Source organism: Ambystoma mexicanum, chromosome 3q (genome assembly GCF_040938575.1).
Source record: "Ambystoma mexicanum isolate Mex_15411 chromosome 3q, UKY_AmexF1_1, whole genome shotgun sequence".
Taxonomy (NCBI): Eukaryota; Metazoa; Chordata; class Amphibia; order Caudata; family Ambystomatidae; genus Ambystoma; species Ambystoma mexicanum.
In genome coordinates, this window is record NC_090926.1 from 600964461 (window position 1) to 600982994 (window position 18534).

At 44.9% G+C, this 18534-nt stretch overlaps 1 protein-coding gene across 1 annotated transcript in view; it reads left to right on the top strand.

Annotated features, from left to right (window-relative positions):
* The window catches only part of DHRS7C (dehydrogenase/reductase 7C), a 306673-nt gene that overhangs the window by 134711 nt on the left and 153428 nt on the right, over window positions 1–18534 (top strand). The window contains exon 3 of the mRNA XM_069654467.1: window positions 553–665. Within this exon, the coding sequence (XP_069510568.1) occupies window positions 553–665 (113 nt within the window). The remainder of the gene's footprint in view (window positions 1–552; window positions 666–18534) is intronic.

Here is an 18534-nt window from a genome sequence, read left to right on the forward strand (position 1 = left end):
ATTTATAGAAATAATATTTATGTCGAATTGAGTGCAGCGTGAGTGAGCCATTGGCCTAGGGTTCGCCTGGGGATGTTGATGGTATAGAAGATTTGTAGGGGCACTGGAAGACCCATTTTGGAGGACACAATGCTGTCATTCATGGATTTAGCCAGTGGATAAGTGAAAGGTTGAACTTGACAAATATCCGCTATGTGAGATATGGAGAAGAGCCATGAAAATCTCATATAAAGGACCAATATAATTACATGATATATGCCATGTCTTATTGGTGAGCATGGATTTACCATGAGTGTGGTGCACACATGATCAACATACTAATAGTATATATAGCATTCAGCATCATTAGAGACCCTCCTGCACAACCTTTTTACGCAGGTGAAATGGTAATCATGAGTAAGAAAATACGTTTTTATTCACATATTCCATACCAATCAAGATGGATTGTTTCACTATGTAACGTAGCAATTAATCTAATATTTCGTCGTCCGGAGGCTTGTGGTTGAAATGTAGTAATGCATGGATTATAGATATTTGGTTCTTCTTTTCCAGAATGTTCCAGAGTATTTCATGCTGGAGGGGCCCGTTTGGTTCTATGCGGTAAATCCTGGGAAAAGCTGGAAGCATTGCATGATGCATTAATCAGTGTGGCAGACCCGAGTGTGGTAAGCTTTATTCAGTTAACAATGTTTAAACAAATCGTTACTAAAATCATTGAAAGTAAACCCGCCGCCACCGTTGTTTCCATGCTGGGCGATCACAACTACTGCAGGCGAAAGGTGATGTTCCCGCCAGGTCTGACCTGGCGGGTTTAACACCGCCCGCCTGCAGGCGGACGAGGAAACACCGGCAGCATTACGAGATGCTGCCAGTGTTTCCATGATCCCCATTCCCATCGAGTGCCATAGGACTCAATGGGAATGGGGATTAACACCATTCCGCTTCCGTGATTTCCGGAAAAGTGGGGTTGTAATGCTCCGGTAATTCCGGGAATCACGGAGGCGGAATGGTAATACGAGTCCGGCGGTAACCAGGCGGTTTTACCGCTGCGGTTACCGCCGGACTCGTAATGAGGCCCCTTGTCTTTTAAGTACAGAATATTAGCTCTGTTGATGGTAAATAATGCTTCCAATTGTTCTGCATTTTAATGTGTGTATTATTTGACCTTCAGTTGTGGGCCAGAGTAGATGATTAGAAAAGATGAAGAGACAAATGAATACAACCATGAGGAGCTTTTGCCAGAGCATCTGCTGTTAGCCAACTATGAATTTCAGTTTGTGGCCCTTACAAAAGAGAATGGCCCTCATTAGGACCTTGGCGGAGGACCATGGCGCTATTAGCACCATGGTCCATGGCGCTAAGTTGCCAACTCCGCCATGGTGGTTGGCGGACTTACCGCCCCATTCCGACCTTGGCGGGGCGGTAAGTCCCCAATCCCCATTTTACCCTTCCCCATTCCCATTTTTGCCCCATAGGGCATAATGGGAGTGGGGAAGGCGTTAATTACGCCACCGTAAATTACGGTGGCGTAATTAACAACAAGGTCCCTTAGCGCCATGGATTTTAACGCCTGCTAAAAGCAGGCGTTAAACTCACCATGGCGCAAAGGGAACTCGTACTCAGGCGGTAAGGGTCGGCGATGTTTACGCCGGCGTAAACCCCTTACCGCCTGGGTCGTAATGAGGGCCAATGTCTACAACAGTGCATCATGGAAGCAACATGGTTGGATCTTTTAGGGGTGTGCAAGATCCTTAAGGAAGAACCGCAAGGAACATAAACCATCAATGGCTCATCACACCAGGAAATTAAACGTTAAAAGGATAATGTGTTTTAGGGTTGTAGGAGTTCGAGCTGGCACTGCAATATAGGATCAAGAGAACTGTTTACCATATTCCTGTGCCACACGCAGGCTTCTGCAAACCAGAACAGGCCCTGGAAGAAATGCTTCCAGATTGCCATCTGTTACAGTACCCCCTACGATAGAGTCTGAAGATTTTGGCTATTCAGATATGTTGGACTTCAACTCCCATCAGTCATAGCAAGATACGTCAATGGTGGGAGGACATGGGGGCACTTCAGGCACAGGAATCTTAGTAATGTGAGTCTGAATCATGGAAAAGCAAGTGATTACATTGAGAGCTGTTACAAACAGAAAGCACAAGTAATGATGAATGTATTCAGGTCAAATTCCAACAATTATGGTAAGAATTTGTTTAGGGCGTGGAGGTTTTAGTTCATGATCATATTAAATGTGTGCGATAGGTGCACTATTGTCCCGGCCCAGGCTCTTCGTTCCGCTGATGCCTGCCTGATGTCTGTACCTCGGTTTAGGGCTTCCCGCATTGGCAGCCTTCCATATTCAGTGGCCGCAGCAAGGGTCTGGAACTCCATCCCTTATACATTGAGAACAATCAAAGAGCACTTTGCGTTTTGATGGTCACTGAAAATGTATCTTTTCTAGTCCTTCCTCCCCTCCTTGCTTCAAAATGCCATGATGCCTCTGGTGGCGACCATGCACTCTATAAATACAATTTAACCTAACATAACATACTGGCCATTCTCCAATGCCTAGATATATTCTATCCTACATCACCGAGACCTACAGCACCATGCAGTAGCATCCACATCAAAATTCTGCAGACTAAAGCTCATGCATATAGTGCATATCCTTTCTGTAACACATGGAATGGCATTGCCATATCTCATTGGTGAGCAGTATATCACAGCATGGTTATTTGCTCTTATCTCTGCTAGTGCCACATGCAGCCCCTTTAGTTCAGGAGCTTGGCAGTATTGGCAGTCCCCAATATAAGAATACATCATTACTATGAACACCTTCTTTGTCCTTATAGACTGAGCTATAAGGAACAGATAGTCTCCCTCACCCAGGGAATCAACACTGTCTCCATGGTACAAATTAGGTGGTGATACACTTTCTCCCAGAAATACCCGAAATCAGTTGGGGGTGCCTTATGTTAATATATGTTTGACTCTACACACAAGCTATTTTGCTGCAGAACATTTTTTGTGTTCAGCTCCTATTGTGTCTATGGGTTGCTTGTTCATATTCATAAGTTTATCAATTGGAACAGGTGAACTACATAAGCAATGTCATCATACATTCCTTAGGGGATGGGTCTTGCATGTGCAATTACACAATAATAAGCTGGTAGTGAAAAAATAACTAACATTGTCTAATACTAATAATGTTATTGGAGGACATTTTGGCAATGCCATCAGCTGCTACATTGGAATCACAAAAATACCTGGATGCTACTTTGAGGATGCAAAACACTGTTTTCGACTCTGTGATTAAAATACAATATTAACTAATTTCCCAATCATGTGTTTTCAAACCTCTCACTCCAATACACCTTTATAACATCAGTTATTTTAGGAAACTAGCAGGACCCACCACCGTAATACTGCTTGCACCTAACTTAAGGTTACATGTGAAAAGAATCCTTTTTTTTTCTCTTTTTCTTCTGTTAAATGCAGCTCTCAGAATGATTACTGTTCTTCAACAAACCTACTTCCAGGAGTGTTTATGTTCTTTTAGATAAGAAAGCAATTCCAGGCCCACATTCCATTCATTCTGTAGCTCTCGCCAATGAAATGTTCTATTTTTCATTTTGAGAATGATCTGTGCAGTGGCTTTTCGTTACAAATCATTTCACTCTACAACATCTGATGAAGAGGTCAGTGGGACTTTGTAAGCTAATGTTTTGTTCAATATCTGCATAGATTTTTCAGTTAGTTAAATAAAAGGTATCAAAATCATCAAGTTGTGTGATTTTAAAACTGGACTAACACAGTGTCTAACTGTTCGTTGCGATTTCCCTAAGGAAATTCAAGGCCCTAATAAAGGCCTACTTCACTTCCATTCTTATTTTGGGTTTTTGGTAGGCTGTTGGAGGGTCTGTAGAGTCAATAAATACATGAATCGTTTTTCCTTTCCGTTTTTCCTTTCGCTTTTGTTGCCCCAGAAAAACATAAATGCAAAAAAACGTGTTCCACAATCTTTTACCACTTTAAGCACACAAAAAAGAAAACGTTTCTAGGTTGTTCCTCCCTCCACTTTTGTGTGTGACCTGTGCATCATTCTCAATTGTTTTTTGTCCCGTTCAGAATTCCTAATTGTGTGTGTGATCCCACAAAACGTGCATACTTTGGGGAGTGTTCCAAATCATTCCTTTGCTTTAGTCCTCATCCGTTCACTCTGTTTTATTTAAACAAACGTGGTGTTTAGTGCCTAATTTGTTGTGTACTTGTACTTGTTTAGACTTGTACTTGAAAGTTTAATCAAGAGGGGCATAAAATATCATGGCAGGGCATGAGGAACACTTGATTAGGGGAAATGGCAAGTAGGAACAGACTAAGACCAAAAAGGTGATGGGTGGAAGATTTCAAATTAATCTAAACCACTATGTTGCTCTGGGCAACCTTCCACTGTTTTTTAGCCCGTCTGCGCCATTGCAAAAGGGGTCCAGCCATATGCAAATCAGTCAGGAACTGCCACCAATGAGAGCAGCCCTGCCTGAACTGCTAGGCCAGGTCCCTTCTGCACGGAAACACAAGCAACCCCAGACATGTTTCTTCTTTGTTGGGCCTTCTCAGTGTGGTGCAGCTTGGTTCCCTATGGTGCAGCGAGCAAGGGACTCATGTCTGGGCATACCCTGGGCACACCCTCAATCATATAGGGAGACAAACTAAAACCAGAAAAGTGATGGGTGGAAGGATTTGAATTAATCTAAAACACTGGCATTGCCCTGGGCAACCTTCCACTCCACTGTTTTAGCCCGTCTGCACCATTGCAAAAGGCGTCCAGCCATTTTCAAATCAGTCAGGTACTGCCACCAATGGGAGCAGCCCTGCCCGAACTGCTGGGCCAGGTCCCCTCTGCACGGAAGCACAAGCAACCCCAGACATATTTAGGCTTTGTTGGCTTTCCTGCGTGAGGTGCAGCCTGGTTCCCTATGGCGCAGCGAGCAAGGGACCCATGTCTGGGCATATCCTCTCTCACCTAGGAAGACAAAGTAAAGCCAAAAAAGTAATGGGTGGAAGGTTTTGATTTAATCTAAACCACTGGCATTGCTCTGGGCAACATTCCACTCCACCATTTTTTAGCCCATCTGCGCCATTGCAAAAGGGGTCCAGCCACATGCAAAGACATGGGTCCCGTGCCTGCTGGGCCTAGACACCCAAGCCACTCCTCACTGATGAGGCCAAACAAGGCTGAAACATGTTTGGGGATGCTTTTGGTCTTGTGTAGAAGGGATGTGACCTAGCCGTTTGGGCTGGACTGGCCCTTTTGGGGTGGGACAAATGCTGATGTGCATATGGTCTTTCCCCTTTTGTAATGGCTTGGCAGACGAAGAGCGATGGTCTGGAGGGTTACCCAGAGCAATGCCAGAGGTTAAGAGGAATTCTAAACCTTCCAGCAATCATCTCTTTTGTTTTGATGTAGTCACCCCGAGTGGGATGGGTATGCCCAGACAAGGTCCCATGCCTGCTGGGCCTGGAGTCCCAAGCTACTCCTCACTGATGAGGCCCAAGAAGGCCGAAACATGTTTGGGGATGCTTGTGGTCGTATGCAGAAGGGAGGTGACCATGCAATTTGGGCTGCACTGTCCCTTTTGGGATGGGACCAATCCTGATTTGCATAAGTTCTTCCCAATTTTTAATGGCTGGCTGGTGAAGAACAATCATCAGGAGGGTTGCTCAGAGCAATGCTAGAGGTTACAATTATTTCTCAAACTTCCAGCCATCACATCTTTTGTTTTGCTGTTGTCACCCCAAGTGCCACGGATATGCCCAGACGTGGATCCCGTGCCTGCTGGACCTAGAGACCCAAGCTATTCCTAACTGATGAGGCCCAACAAGGCCTAACATTTTTGGGGATGCTTGTGGTCTTGTGCAGAATGGATGTGACCTAACAGTTTGCGCTGGAGTTTCACTTTCATTAGCATACGCCGCGACGCTACAGCTAGACGCTTCTGCTCCGGTAACCAAGTAAGTTTTTTAAGAATTGCAAATTGTTTCTCAACTACTCGCTGGCCCATAGTCTATTCCGGTACACTCCACGTCCCTCACACGATTTCACTCAGCCTTCAACCTCATGCCTGTTATTTTGTTATTTTTTGGCATTTCACTGCTCTCTCATTTCTGCTGCACAGTGACCATGACAATTGATGTGACCTACAGGCAACTTCACCCGGCACTCCCTCATTCAGTCATTTTTTTCTGGATCACTTTGACCACACAGCTCAACCACATGGGAACCATAAACCACAATGTATGCCTCCCTCCATGCGTCTCCTACGCATTGCACCTCATGGAGGCTCCTGCCTTGTAGTCAACTTGGGTGCATATAGGCTATTTTAGCCTCCACTCGAACCGGACATCACACACGTTCTGGTTCTGTTGAATCGGCCTCCTGGCTCCTTCACCCCTGATCAGGTATGTACCACCCCTGACCGGTCAACCTTTCTGTTACAAGACCAAGACCACTAGTAGCTCTTGCCTTTTCCTTCCAGTTGCTGGTGCCATTGATTGAAGCTACTGCCATCTGTAGACCCCGGTTCCAGATACGGTTCTTTGGACTAATTCCATTAGCAATAGTTGCCAATGGGCCACTGCCTTCACCTGACTTCCCGCATGGTCGAAGACTCACAGAAGCCCTTACCACCGCACCGCTTGTCGGTTCACGGTAAGCTTCTGTTCTCTGGTGCTCACTCTTTGCACCTGTCCTGACACCAATTGGTCACTAATAAGTTGAGCAAATCACCAATTAACTCTGGAGATCCCACTCCTCCTAAACTATTTGTCATTGAATCCCACAGATACCCCACAGACAGTGTTTCATCCCTTAATCTCCATCCTGAAGAAGGCCATCCCAGTCACCTACGTTCAGTCTTCGTACCCTGTGGCTGAAACACTACAGTGTCGATCTGTGACACAACCCCACCCCCTGCATACTTGAACACACCAGTTGTTGTGTTTTTTCCCTATGACAATACCCATGGGCCAACTGAGGTCCTGGGTTGCATTCACTCTTGTGTGGTAAACCCATGTTAACTGTGTATCCAAGAGATCTTGCACCATCAGAAGGCTTGCACCCTCCACACTCTTGAGGGTGGTACCTAGTGGTACACCTACATATCAAATGTACAACTGTCCGTCTGTCTGTTATTATGCTAACAATTTTTATATATTATATGTATCATTACCAAAATTCAGAGATTAAACCCACGGTTGTAGGGCTAGCTATATCCCGAGTATGGATTAACAACTATACTCTATTATACCAGAATGGAAAAAGTCAATATAGTGTGTTACACTGACGAATATTTCAGGAAACTTTTAGGCACAACCACCTTCATTGAATCACAAGGAGGTGCCTTAGAACAAGGATCCAACAAAGACGCACTAGATGCCATCAACCAAAAAAAGAATAAGCTCATCTGCACAGAGATGCACAGTACTTTTATGTTAGAGTACCTTAAAGCGGGCATCACGCCAGAGGGGCTACAGGTTAAAAATATCCCGAGAGTGTTCACTGATAACCCTAAGTTTAAAATTAACTTTAGCAGAGTGGACAACAAATGTAGCCGTGATTGGATAATCCTTATCATCGATACAGCGGAAGAGGAATACAAGAAACAAGGAGAAGAACTAGCAGCCCTTGAAAAAAAGTTCGCAGATGATACCACCATCACTGACGCCAAACTCAAACTTGATAAACTAGAAGAAGAAGTGGAGAAGTTCAAGAAAATCACAATTGATCGAAAAGTTCAAAAATGTAAGAAAGACCTGACCAACTACGCAGAAGAGAAAACCTACCCATACCTAAGGGAGAACTACTACGTTGAATTACAACAACAACAATTCAACAACTATAATAGACAGAACAGGATTGTCAACTTCTCAGGGAGTTCAGGATCTTCCAGTGGGAGTAACACCAGCCCGCCAGGTGGCAGCAGAACAACAGCACCCCCTCAACATCCTTTTTTTCAAAGAGGGGGACAACGTGGATGGCCCAAGAAGCGACCGCAGCAATCAGGCCAATATATGCGGACCAGGCAATGGTATTCGAATCAACCATGATACCAACACCAACTCCAAGAAATGATACCACGACCTCCAAAACTATACCTATCTTCAACCTCTCTACAAGATCCCTCAACCACACAGAAGAAGCCCTTCTGGAAAGAGGTCTTTATTTTGTCCCTGCCACAACAACTGATTCATTCCAAACTGAAGCAGACCTCAGGAAATTCTTCCGGACCATCCGCCTAAAACATTTTTTTGAGGTGCACATCCCACAGAACCCTGGACAAGGCAACTCTGCTGAACCCGTACAAGAACGTACTCAAGAGAACCACACTGGCCTCAGACCCAGATCCACCTTTGTACCTCCCCTGCATACCATCCCAGGTGAGTTTGACACTTTTGAAAAAATGGTATTAAACACAGTTACCGAAGGACTCTCACAAAAGAATTTCTACCAAGACAACCTGAAACAAGAAGAAAGGAAAGCCTTGAAAAAACTCAACAGCGACCGCACCATTACCATCAAACCCGCTGATAAAGGCGGTGGTATCGTTCTCATGAACACCAAAGACTATAATCAAGAATGTTCCAGACTCCTGGCTGACAATGCATCCTACAAAAAACTTGCCAGAGACCCAACACCAGGATTAAAGGAAGAAATCGCTAGTATCACAAAACACGCAGAGGAAGAAGGTTGGATATGCGAAGATGAGCGCAGATTCCTTAATAAAACCCACCCGAGGATACCCACCTTCTACATACTTCCGATGATACATAAGTATGCTGAAAAACCACCAGGAAACCCCATCATCTCTGCATATGATTCTTTGCTAGAACCACTGTCACTCTACACAGACTTCTTTATAAAACCCTTCATAGGGACCATGAAATCGTATGAGAAGGACACAACGGACACCATCAAGATCCTACAAACAGTCACTCTAACATCGGATTGCATTTTAGTGACCATGGACGTGGAGTCCCTTTACCCATCGATTCCACAAAAAAAGGCTTAGAAGCACTCATGATTTGGCTCAACAAGAGACCAGACATCACTACCACGCCCACCATCTTCATACTCGAATGCATACGCCTCGCCATGACGGAAAACCTTTTCCTCTTCGAAAGGCAGCTGTACCAACAAGTCAAAGGGGCGAGCATGGGTGCCACCTTCGCCCGGACGTGGCCAACTTATATATGGCACAATATGAAGAAGACCACATTTTGAACAGCAACCATCCTTATCTCCATAACATCTTAATTTGGCGCAGATACATAGATGATGCCCTGCTCATCTGGCAAGGAAGTCAGACCTAACTCATTTCTTTCCATCACTGGCTCAATCAAAGGAACCCCCACATCAGATCCACTCAAGAATGGGACCCCAGACCATCAACTTCTTGGACTTATACATTTATCGCACTGGCAACCTTCTCAAGACTGAGCTGTTCAGAAAACCAACAGACAGGAACACCCTTTTACACTTCTCCAGCTACCACCCAGTCGGCCTCAAATACAACTTACCGTATGGCCAATTTCTCCGGGTCAGCAGAAATTGCACCGAGAGAGAGAATTTTGAGATCCATGCACATCAACTCCAACAACGTCTCACCGACAGGGGATACCCAAAAAAGCCGTAAAAATGGCCAAAAAGAGAGCAGCTAACACAGATCCTACCATCTGCCTCACCACAAAAGGGAAGAAACACATGGAAAGAACTGTCTGTGTTACTACATTCAGTCCTATTAGCAACCTAACCAAATGTGCAATCAACAAACACTGGCAACTTATTAAAAATGAAGGGACATTAGCCAGGAAACCGCTTTTTGCCTTTAAGAAAAACAGAAACCTCCGAGACACCTTGGTCCATACCTTTCTCGAGCCTGAAAAGGAGACTTCCATCCTATGGAACCTACAACCTGTGGTCGGCCATTTCAGCTGCGGACATTGTGTGGCCTGTAAATTCACCAAAACCAGTAAAACCTTTGACCACAATGACTTACATTGGACCCTACAGAACCACACAAATTGTGAAAGCAAATATGTGATCTATGTCATCGAATGCCCGTGCAATTTACTATACATTGGCAAAACAATAAGGCCAATTAAACAATGCATCAGCGAACACAGGTCTTGCATCAAAACTTGTGTGGCAGAAAAACCTCTAGTCGACCATTTTCACAAAAAAGGACACAGCAACGAACAATTCACATGGATGGTCCTCCAGCAACTTAACCCACAGAAACGAGGGGGTGACATCAATTTGGCCCTCACCCGACTTGAACAAAAGTGGGTCCATAGACTGAATACAGTAAAAAATGGTCTGAACATTACCGTTGAATGGAAACATTTCTGGACGTAACTGCCACCACTGTCTCCTTTCAATCCTGAGTGATTCTTTAATTCTGTAATTAGTAACCAGGAATATGCACATGCTGTTTTTGAACATTGAATTGCAAACTGTCACCATGAATATGCACATGCTGGTTTTTTAACATCAATTGGCTTTTAAAACGTATGCCATGCTCATCCACATTTATGTGCTTTTATTTGTCACTCCAGCCACCACCCAAGTCAGTCACTATGGACTTGCACTGTATTTTCATAACCTGAACCACTGCACACACCTCTGCACAGCCGCCACTCGCGGCAAAAACATAGTCAGTCACGTCACTATTGGACTTGCTATGAACTGTCATTACATTGCGTAGTACACCATGCATTCTGGTGCACTTACACCACGACTATCCAGTTCGACCACACCCCCGGACAACATTTCCCAGCATCCTCTGCCCGGAGCGAACGTTGATTGAAAGGGCTTGTCCCTCTTCAACACACGGCACTCCCATTGGCCCACGTGCTGACAGCTGATTGGACCACCCAATCTGGGGGCGGGTGCTTCCTGTGACTTGCAGTTTTTTAGTTTCACTTTCATTTGCACACGCCGCGACACTACAGCTAGATGCTTCTGCTCCGGTAACCAAGTACGTTTTTTAAGAATTGCGAATTGTTTCTCAACTACTCGCTGGCCCATAGTCTATTCCGGGACACTTCATGTCCCTCACACAATTTCACTCAGCCTTCAACCTCATGCCTAATATTTTTTGGCATTTCACTGCTCTCTCATTTCTGCTGCACAGTGACCATGACAATTGATGTGACCTACAGGCAACTTCACCCGGCACTCCCTCATTCAGTCATTTTTTCTGGATCACTTTTACCACACAGCTCAACCACATGGGCACCATAAACCATGATGTATGCCTCCCTCCTTGCGTCTCCTACGCATTGCACCTCACGGAGGCTCCTGCCTTTTAGTCAACTTGGGTGCATATAGGCTATTTTAGCCTCCACTCGAACCGGACATTACACACGTTCTGGTTCTGTTGAATCGGCCTCCTGGCTCCTTCACCCCTGATCAGGTATGTACCACCCCTGACCGGTCAACCTTTCTGTTACATGACCAAGACCACTAGTAGCTCTTTCCTTTTCCTTTCAGTTGCTGGTGCCATTGATTGATGGTACCGCCATCTGTAGACCCCGGTTCCAGATACGGTTCTTTGGACTAATTCCATCAGCAACAGTGGCCACTGGGCCACCGCCTTCACCTGACTTCCCGCATGGTTGAAGACTCTCAGAAGCCCTTACCGCCGCACCGCTTGTCGGTTCACAGTAAGCTTCTGTTCTCTGGTGCTTACACTTTGCACCTGTCCTGACACCAATTGGTCACTAATAAGTTGAGCAAATCACCAATTAACTCTGGAGATCCCACTCCTCCTAAACTATCTGTCATTGAATCCCACAGATACCCCACAGACAGTGTTTCATCCCTTCACCTCCATCCTGAAGAAGGCCATCCCAGTCATCTACGTCCAGTATTTGTAATCTCTGACACAACTCCATCCCCTGCATACTTTTACACACCAGTTGTTGTGTTTTTTCCCTATGACAATACCCATGGGCCAACTGAGGTCCTGGGTTGCATTCACTCTTGTGTTGTAAACCCTTGTTAACTGTGTATCCAAGAGATCTTGCTCCATCAGAAGGCTTGCACCCTCCACACTCTTGAGGGTGATACCTAGTGGTACACCTACATATCAAATGTACAACTGTCCGTCTGTCTGTTATTATGCTAACAATTGATATATTATATGTATCATCACCAAAATTCAGAGATTAAACTAAAATTATCCTGAATCTGAAAAGTGTGGGTCTCCCATCCTGATTTATTGTTTGAATATACAAAGTCCTGGCCAGCATGCAACAGCTGAAGGTTTACAAACAACATTTGATTACATTGAACGCACATTTAAGAACAGGTCTGCATGGTTCCTAAAAAGTTTGTTATTTGACAAACAAATTTACAAAAAGGGCAGATGCCTTCAGATGTGAGGAACACATCTTGAGGCAATGTGCTTAGTCAAAGTAAAACACCTTGCATTCAAACCATAGCAACTCATTTTGTGAAAGAGCACAAAGATGGGCTATGCAAACTAAGTTCCCAGAACCCTCTATGCCTAAGTAATGTACAGACTGGTCGCTTTGGGAGGAGAGATTCCATAGTGTAAGAAGGGAACCAATCTCTTGCACTTCACTCATTTCAGCCCACTGTGTGTATGTACCTATCGGCAAGATTCATCTGTGGAAGTGCACTACACAAAACACGTATCCAAGGGCTATGCAATTCATCAATAAGCATCACTAACTCCTTTCCCCTACTGAGCTCCGTGTGCTATTGGTTCCACTCCAGTGCCTAAAGGAGTGCAGGGTGCACACTGCCAAGTAAAATCCAAGTAACATGTTACAATGTGGTTCCTGACAAGGACAGGGTGGTGCAGGAGTAGGTGGAACCTGTATCTATAAGTACAGAGGGGGCAAGGCAGGTACAGTTGTTCCTGGAGAAGTTTCCAACAGGACAGGATGAATACCATCTGTAACAGCGTCCACATGGTCAGTGTTCTGGCATTACCTCAGCTTGTCTGAGGAGAAGGCTAACAAGGAAGAGGAGTAGCTCGTTGTGTGGTGCTTCTGCCAAAGGCAGTCAACTGTAGGTAATGTTTGTAGGACTATAACTTTGGGACAGTGACTATGCAAGACCACATTCAACAGTGGAAAACACAATGGGCTCCTTGCACAAGATTTAATTTGCGCCTGGAAGAAAAAGACAGTCAGGCAAGCAAAGAGAGGGATTGTGAGATGGAATCACAAGAAAATACTGGTAGACAAGGCAGATAGAAGAATTAAAATGGACTTAAGGAGGCAGGGGGGGACTGAGAAAGAGGAAGACCAAAGAGAAAGGTAGAGCAGTACAAAAGGCGAGATAAAATAAGAGATGAAATCAGGAGTTTTGTAGCACTGAAAGTCAGGAGATGTGAGCTATATGGAAAATAAAAGAGATGGAAGTGACAAGACTGAGAAATAGTAGACATGTGAAGCGAAAAGGAGAAGTCAGGATCCAGGTATTACGAGGAGAGCTGGAAAGATGTAGAAAGGAGGTAGGGGAAGGGGAAAGGAATGGTGGTGGCCGGGAAGAAGCAAACTTCAAGAAAGTGATCTGACATCCAATATTTTATAGCACGTAAATAGGAAGATAGATTATCTTGACTAGCCAGAGCAAATCAGGAGAAAAACAGAACGAGTTGTGTGTCATCAATATAAAGTGGTGGGAACTCCCAAAGGATGAGATCATTGCGGCCAGAGGAGCAGTATAGAAGGGGGAGTGAAATGGGCCAAGAAGAGAGACTTGGGGGATGCAATGAAGAAGGGGAACTGTTTGAGAATAGGAACAAGCCCAGGAGACAGAATATGTGTGGTTGGAAAGGTAAGAGCAAATCCAAACAAGAACATAATCAGCAAACCTGAAAGAAGCTAAAGAGGCCAAAAGCATAGTGTGATCAACCGTTTCAAAAGCAGTGGCAGATCTAAGAGTATGAGAAGAGAGGAGTGCTTGGTGTAGCGAGCAGAGTCACAGACAGAAGAGCAGGCACAGTTGAGTAAAAGGGACAAAAGATAGACTGGAGAGAGGGAAGAATAGAGTTATCATTGATGAAGGTAGAAACCTGAGTATAGGCTAGTCTCTCGAGTAATTTAGAGAAATGGGGAAGAAGAGAAATTGGATTGAAATTAGAAGGACGAGAGGGGTCAGGAGATGGCTCTTAAGAATGGGGAGAATGGCATTCAATTGAGGATGCTATGGAGGGGTCTGTGCTTCCCCATAGAAGGTGCAGAAATATGTAAATATAAAGAAGTCATGGGTGTCCCCTTAGGGAGAATCACAGGGTGTGTCTTTGCATAGCGGGATAACGGGAAAAATGTGTGTGATGCTTTACTCTGTGTGAATGCTGGAAAAAAGGCAGTGGACTTTGGGAGATCCAAAAAAACTAATGTAGTGGTCTGCTCAGTGAGAGATTCTCCAGAAGCTTTGGAAAGACTATGGCAGTGGCTTGGCTGTTTGGGAGAGCCTGTGCAATTGTGAGAACGTCTCTGATATGTCAGGGAGCCATTAAAGGTGGGGCACTTGCACTCTGCGAGCAATGAGAAAAAAGGAGGCCGTGGCTTTGAATTGTAGGGAACCATAAGAACGTTGAGATAATCCACTCTGTGGGTTAGTCACATAATTTGAGTCAGTGGCTTCTTCCTATGGGAAAGATAGAATATTAAGGCAGAGTTTTCACTCTGACAGAGAGCTGGACAAACTCTGGGTGACAATGATCTGTGGGATTTCTGGAGCCAAGGAAGCTGTGGCTCTGCAATGTGTGAGACACTGCAAAATGAAGGTGCCTGCTCTGCTCCATTAGAGAGCCTGTACAATTGCCTTCCACTGTGGGCAGTGACTGTATGTGACAGGTGGGAAACTGAGGCAGTGATTTCACTGTATTGGAGATACAGCAGGATTGTGTGAGTGTCTCCACCCTGTGGGATATCCAGAGAACCTTGTGTAGTGGCCCCAATCTGTAACAGAAGTGGATAAATAAGGCAGCCACTCTGCCTAGTTGGACAGGTTGAAAATGTGTGAAAGAGTTTTCACTCTGTGGATGTATGAAAACAACATCCAAGTGACACCACCTCTATTTCCTTATAGTCGTAGTAAGCAACCAGTCAGGCGTTACATGCTACCCAGTCTTCCCAAATATCCAGTATCATTATGTTACCTTCGCTCTGAACTCATTCTCCTACCTCCTCCACCAATGTTATCATTGTCTGAGACACACACGTTTCCCATGCCCCCTCCAGTTTTCGCCAGATGACTGGAACAGAATAATCTGCCACAATAGTGTGTTCTTTCATTTGTTTGATGGTTGGCCACAATGATCGCTTCCCAACATAAACTTCAGAGGATCATTATCCCTTCACAGCAGCTGTGTATCAAGTAAATATTCATCCACCACCTGCGTGGCAAAGCCATAACAAGTCCAAATTAGGCATGCCAGATTAGGTGAGGAGTCTCGCAGTATCCAATGTTTTTCAACAGTGAAGATGTGAGTGACGTTCTTGCCCTCAAACAGCTTCGGATGTTTTCAAGTAAGAGTTTGTAACATCTGATGACTTGTTGACTCTAGTGGAGTCTTCAGGTCATGAGGTATTGGAAATCCCCCCCGCCCCACACCTGCTCCTGTTGCATTTGGGCTATCAGATTACTCATCTGTGCTTCCATGCACACCAAAAGCACATCTTGATCTGAATGAGGACCCATTGAGCCCTGGGGCTCTCTGACATGTTGCTAAAAAGCTTGCACATTTCCTTTAAATAATGGCTCAAGGAAAGATACTTCTATGTACTCCGCATTGCCCTTCATCCAAACAATGCATAGATCCCCACACAATTTTGAGAGAAGTTTTCTACATGCTGCACTCCAGCCATGGCTGGCAAGTCATATACCCTCATTATATTGGAGAGTTCAAACTTGGAAAGGTAGACCAGCATCAGCACCTCGCTGCCTGACATAAGGTGTAGGGAAACACCCTGGTTGGCCTCTTTAAAGGATGCAGCAGAGAACAGACATTGGGCATCATCATCCAATGAGATGGTGTGAGGTTGCTATCTTCAAATCCATGTTCTTACTGGTATATTGAGGAAGCCAGTTAATGAGTGTGTCTAATAATATTGCACGAGTATATGTAATATGGATTTCTAGCGACTTGACACTGCAGAGTTTAGCTGGTGGTGTGGTAAACTATGGCCAACCTGAAGCCTAGTCACTACAATCATGGTAAATAAAGGCCGCAAATGGCTTCTGAAATGGGAGACAGGTAGGTGGGTGACATCGGCGAAACATGCATGTTCAGACTGATCCTCAAGGCTGCAATGAAATTGAACACATTTTCAGGTGTCACATGATTGATGGGGAGTATTCCATTGTTCTATTTAACCTTTCCTTAGAAATCTACCCCAGTGGTGTTTGTCTTCAAACACATGCATGCATATAGATGTCTGTAGGCAAATAGCATATTCTAGCTGCTGATATGGTGAATGCAGCTGATTGGTTGGAAATAAGCATAATCAGTGCTCGGTGAATGCTATGTAATCAGTGTTTTGTCCACTGGTCCACATGCCCATGGTCAAGTGACCTTTCGTTCCGCATACAGCACATGTTAAGTGGCATCCTGACTGCAATGAGAAACCAGTTGTAGCAGTGTGGTTTTGCAGTTTGCCTGAAGCCAATACTTTCTTCGAAGGGGCATGGTAACAACTCCACACTAGGGTTGTACAAAGTTGCAAAATGTCGCCTTTCCCAAGTTTACCTCCTCTTTCCAACGTTTTTAATGCCACCATTAAATGCCTGCTAAAGGTTTTTGGTGGCTCATTATTATTATTATTATTATTATTATGGTTATTATTATTAGGGTATTTATTTTGAGCACAGACCTAGCTTTGGGACAAAAACGGAGTGCTTTATAATCATAGGGGGAAGAACACAGTGAGGGAAGCAGAGAAAAATGGAACTGGAAGCTAACAGGGGAGGGCGAGGGTTGCAATTGGCAGCATGGGATCTACAAGCAACCAGTGATGAGACAGTGGGGAGCAGGTCACTGAGAGTGGAGTGCATGGTGGGTGGACCTAGGTGTTAAGGAGAAGCCATTCCTTGAAAAGGAAGGACTTGAGCTCTTTCCTGAACTGTAGACATGTTGGGGCAAGTCTGATGTTGACAGGGAAGAGGTTCCAGAGTCTTGGAGATTAACCTGTCTTCTGGTTATTTCCTTCCTGCACCATCGTAATTCAAGTCTGCACATTTCCTTACTTCTGCTGGATCACAGGCTTCTGGAGATGCTGTGCTTCTCAGTGAGGTAGTTTGGGGACTTCAGGATGACAGCGTTGTAGATGATGCAACAGGATTTGAAGATGATACCGGCTTGTAGTGGGAGCCAGTGCAGTTCAATGAGGGTTGGGGTGATGTGGTCGAATTTGGGGAGTCCTATAATGAGTATTGCTGCAGCATGCCAGGCACATTTCAAGGGTGCCAGTGTAGTCGCCGTAAAGGCCTTCCAAAAGGGCATTGCCATCATCCACGTGGGAGAGGATCAAGACTTGGAAGCAGATCTGAAATTGTTTTCTGGGATGAAGGGCTTGATTTTCTGTGGGAAAGAATGTTGGTACCATGCCATTTGTGTCTTCCTTGCTATGTGCTGTTTGAACATGAGGTGTATGTCAATGTTGAACCCAAGGGACTTGGCATAGGTGGCCATCTGGGGTTTGAATCCCTCGACGTTCATAGCAGAGAGCCAATTCTGGTTGTCAGGGTATTTGGTGTTGTTGGTCAACACTAAAGTTCAGTCTTGGAGGGGTTGAGCTTCTGGTAAGCACTGGACTGCAAGGACTGCATTAATGTGAAGCAGGCCTCGAGCCTGTGGATCTCTTCGATGGAGGATATCTTGAGGTAGAGCTTTCTGTCAACTGCATATTGGTTAATGTGCATGGTGTGTGGACCGAGGAGGGTTCTCAGCGGTTCCATGTAAAAATTTAAAATCATGAGGTGCAAGATTTATCCTTCCAGGACTTCACAGGTAAAGGGTAGAATTTGTGATCAGGAAAAATCCATTTGTAGCAACTGTTGGGGATTCGCAAGGTAGGATTTGTACAAGCTGAGTAAGATATCACTGTTCCCCATGTAGGGATGTAGATTTTCGGTGAGTGTCTGGGGGTCTACTGTGTCAAATGCTGCTGAGAGGTCAAGGATAACTAGGAGACAGGGGTGGCCATCATTGAAGATTTCAAGGGCCTCATCGGCAAACTTGATGGTAGCCGTTTCTGTGCTGCATCTGCGTCTCAAACCAGATTGGTAGGACTGAAGGAGGTTATTGGCTTCAATGTATTGGACGAGTTGCATGGCTACTGCTTTCTCAAGGATCTTGCCTAGGAAGGGAAGATGGGTGATGGGGCCATAGTTGCTGAGCTTGTCAGGGTCCAGTGATGGCATTTAAGTACACATTTCTGATTTTTAGCATGATGAAGTGTTTTTTGAAGGTGCTCGGTTGTTTCCATCTG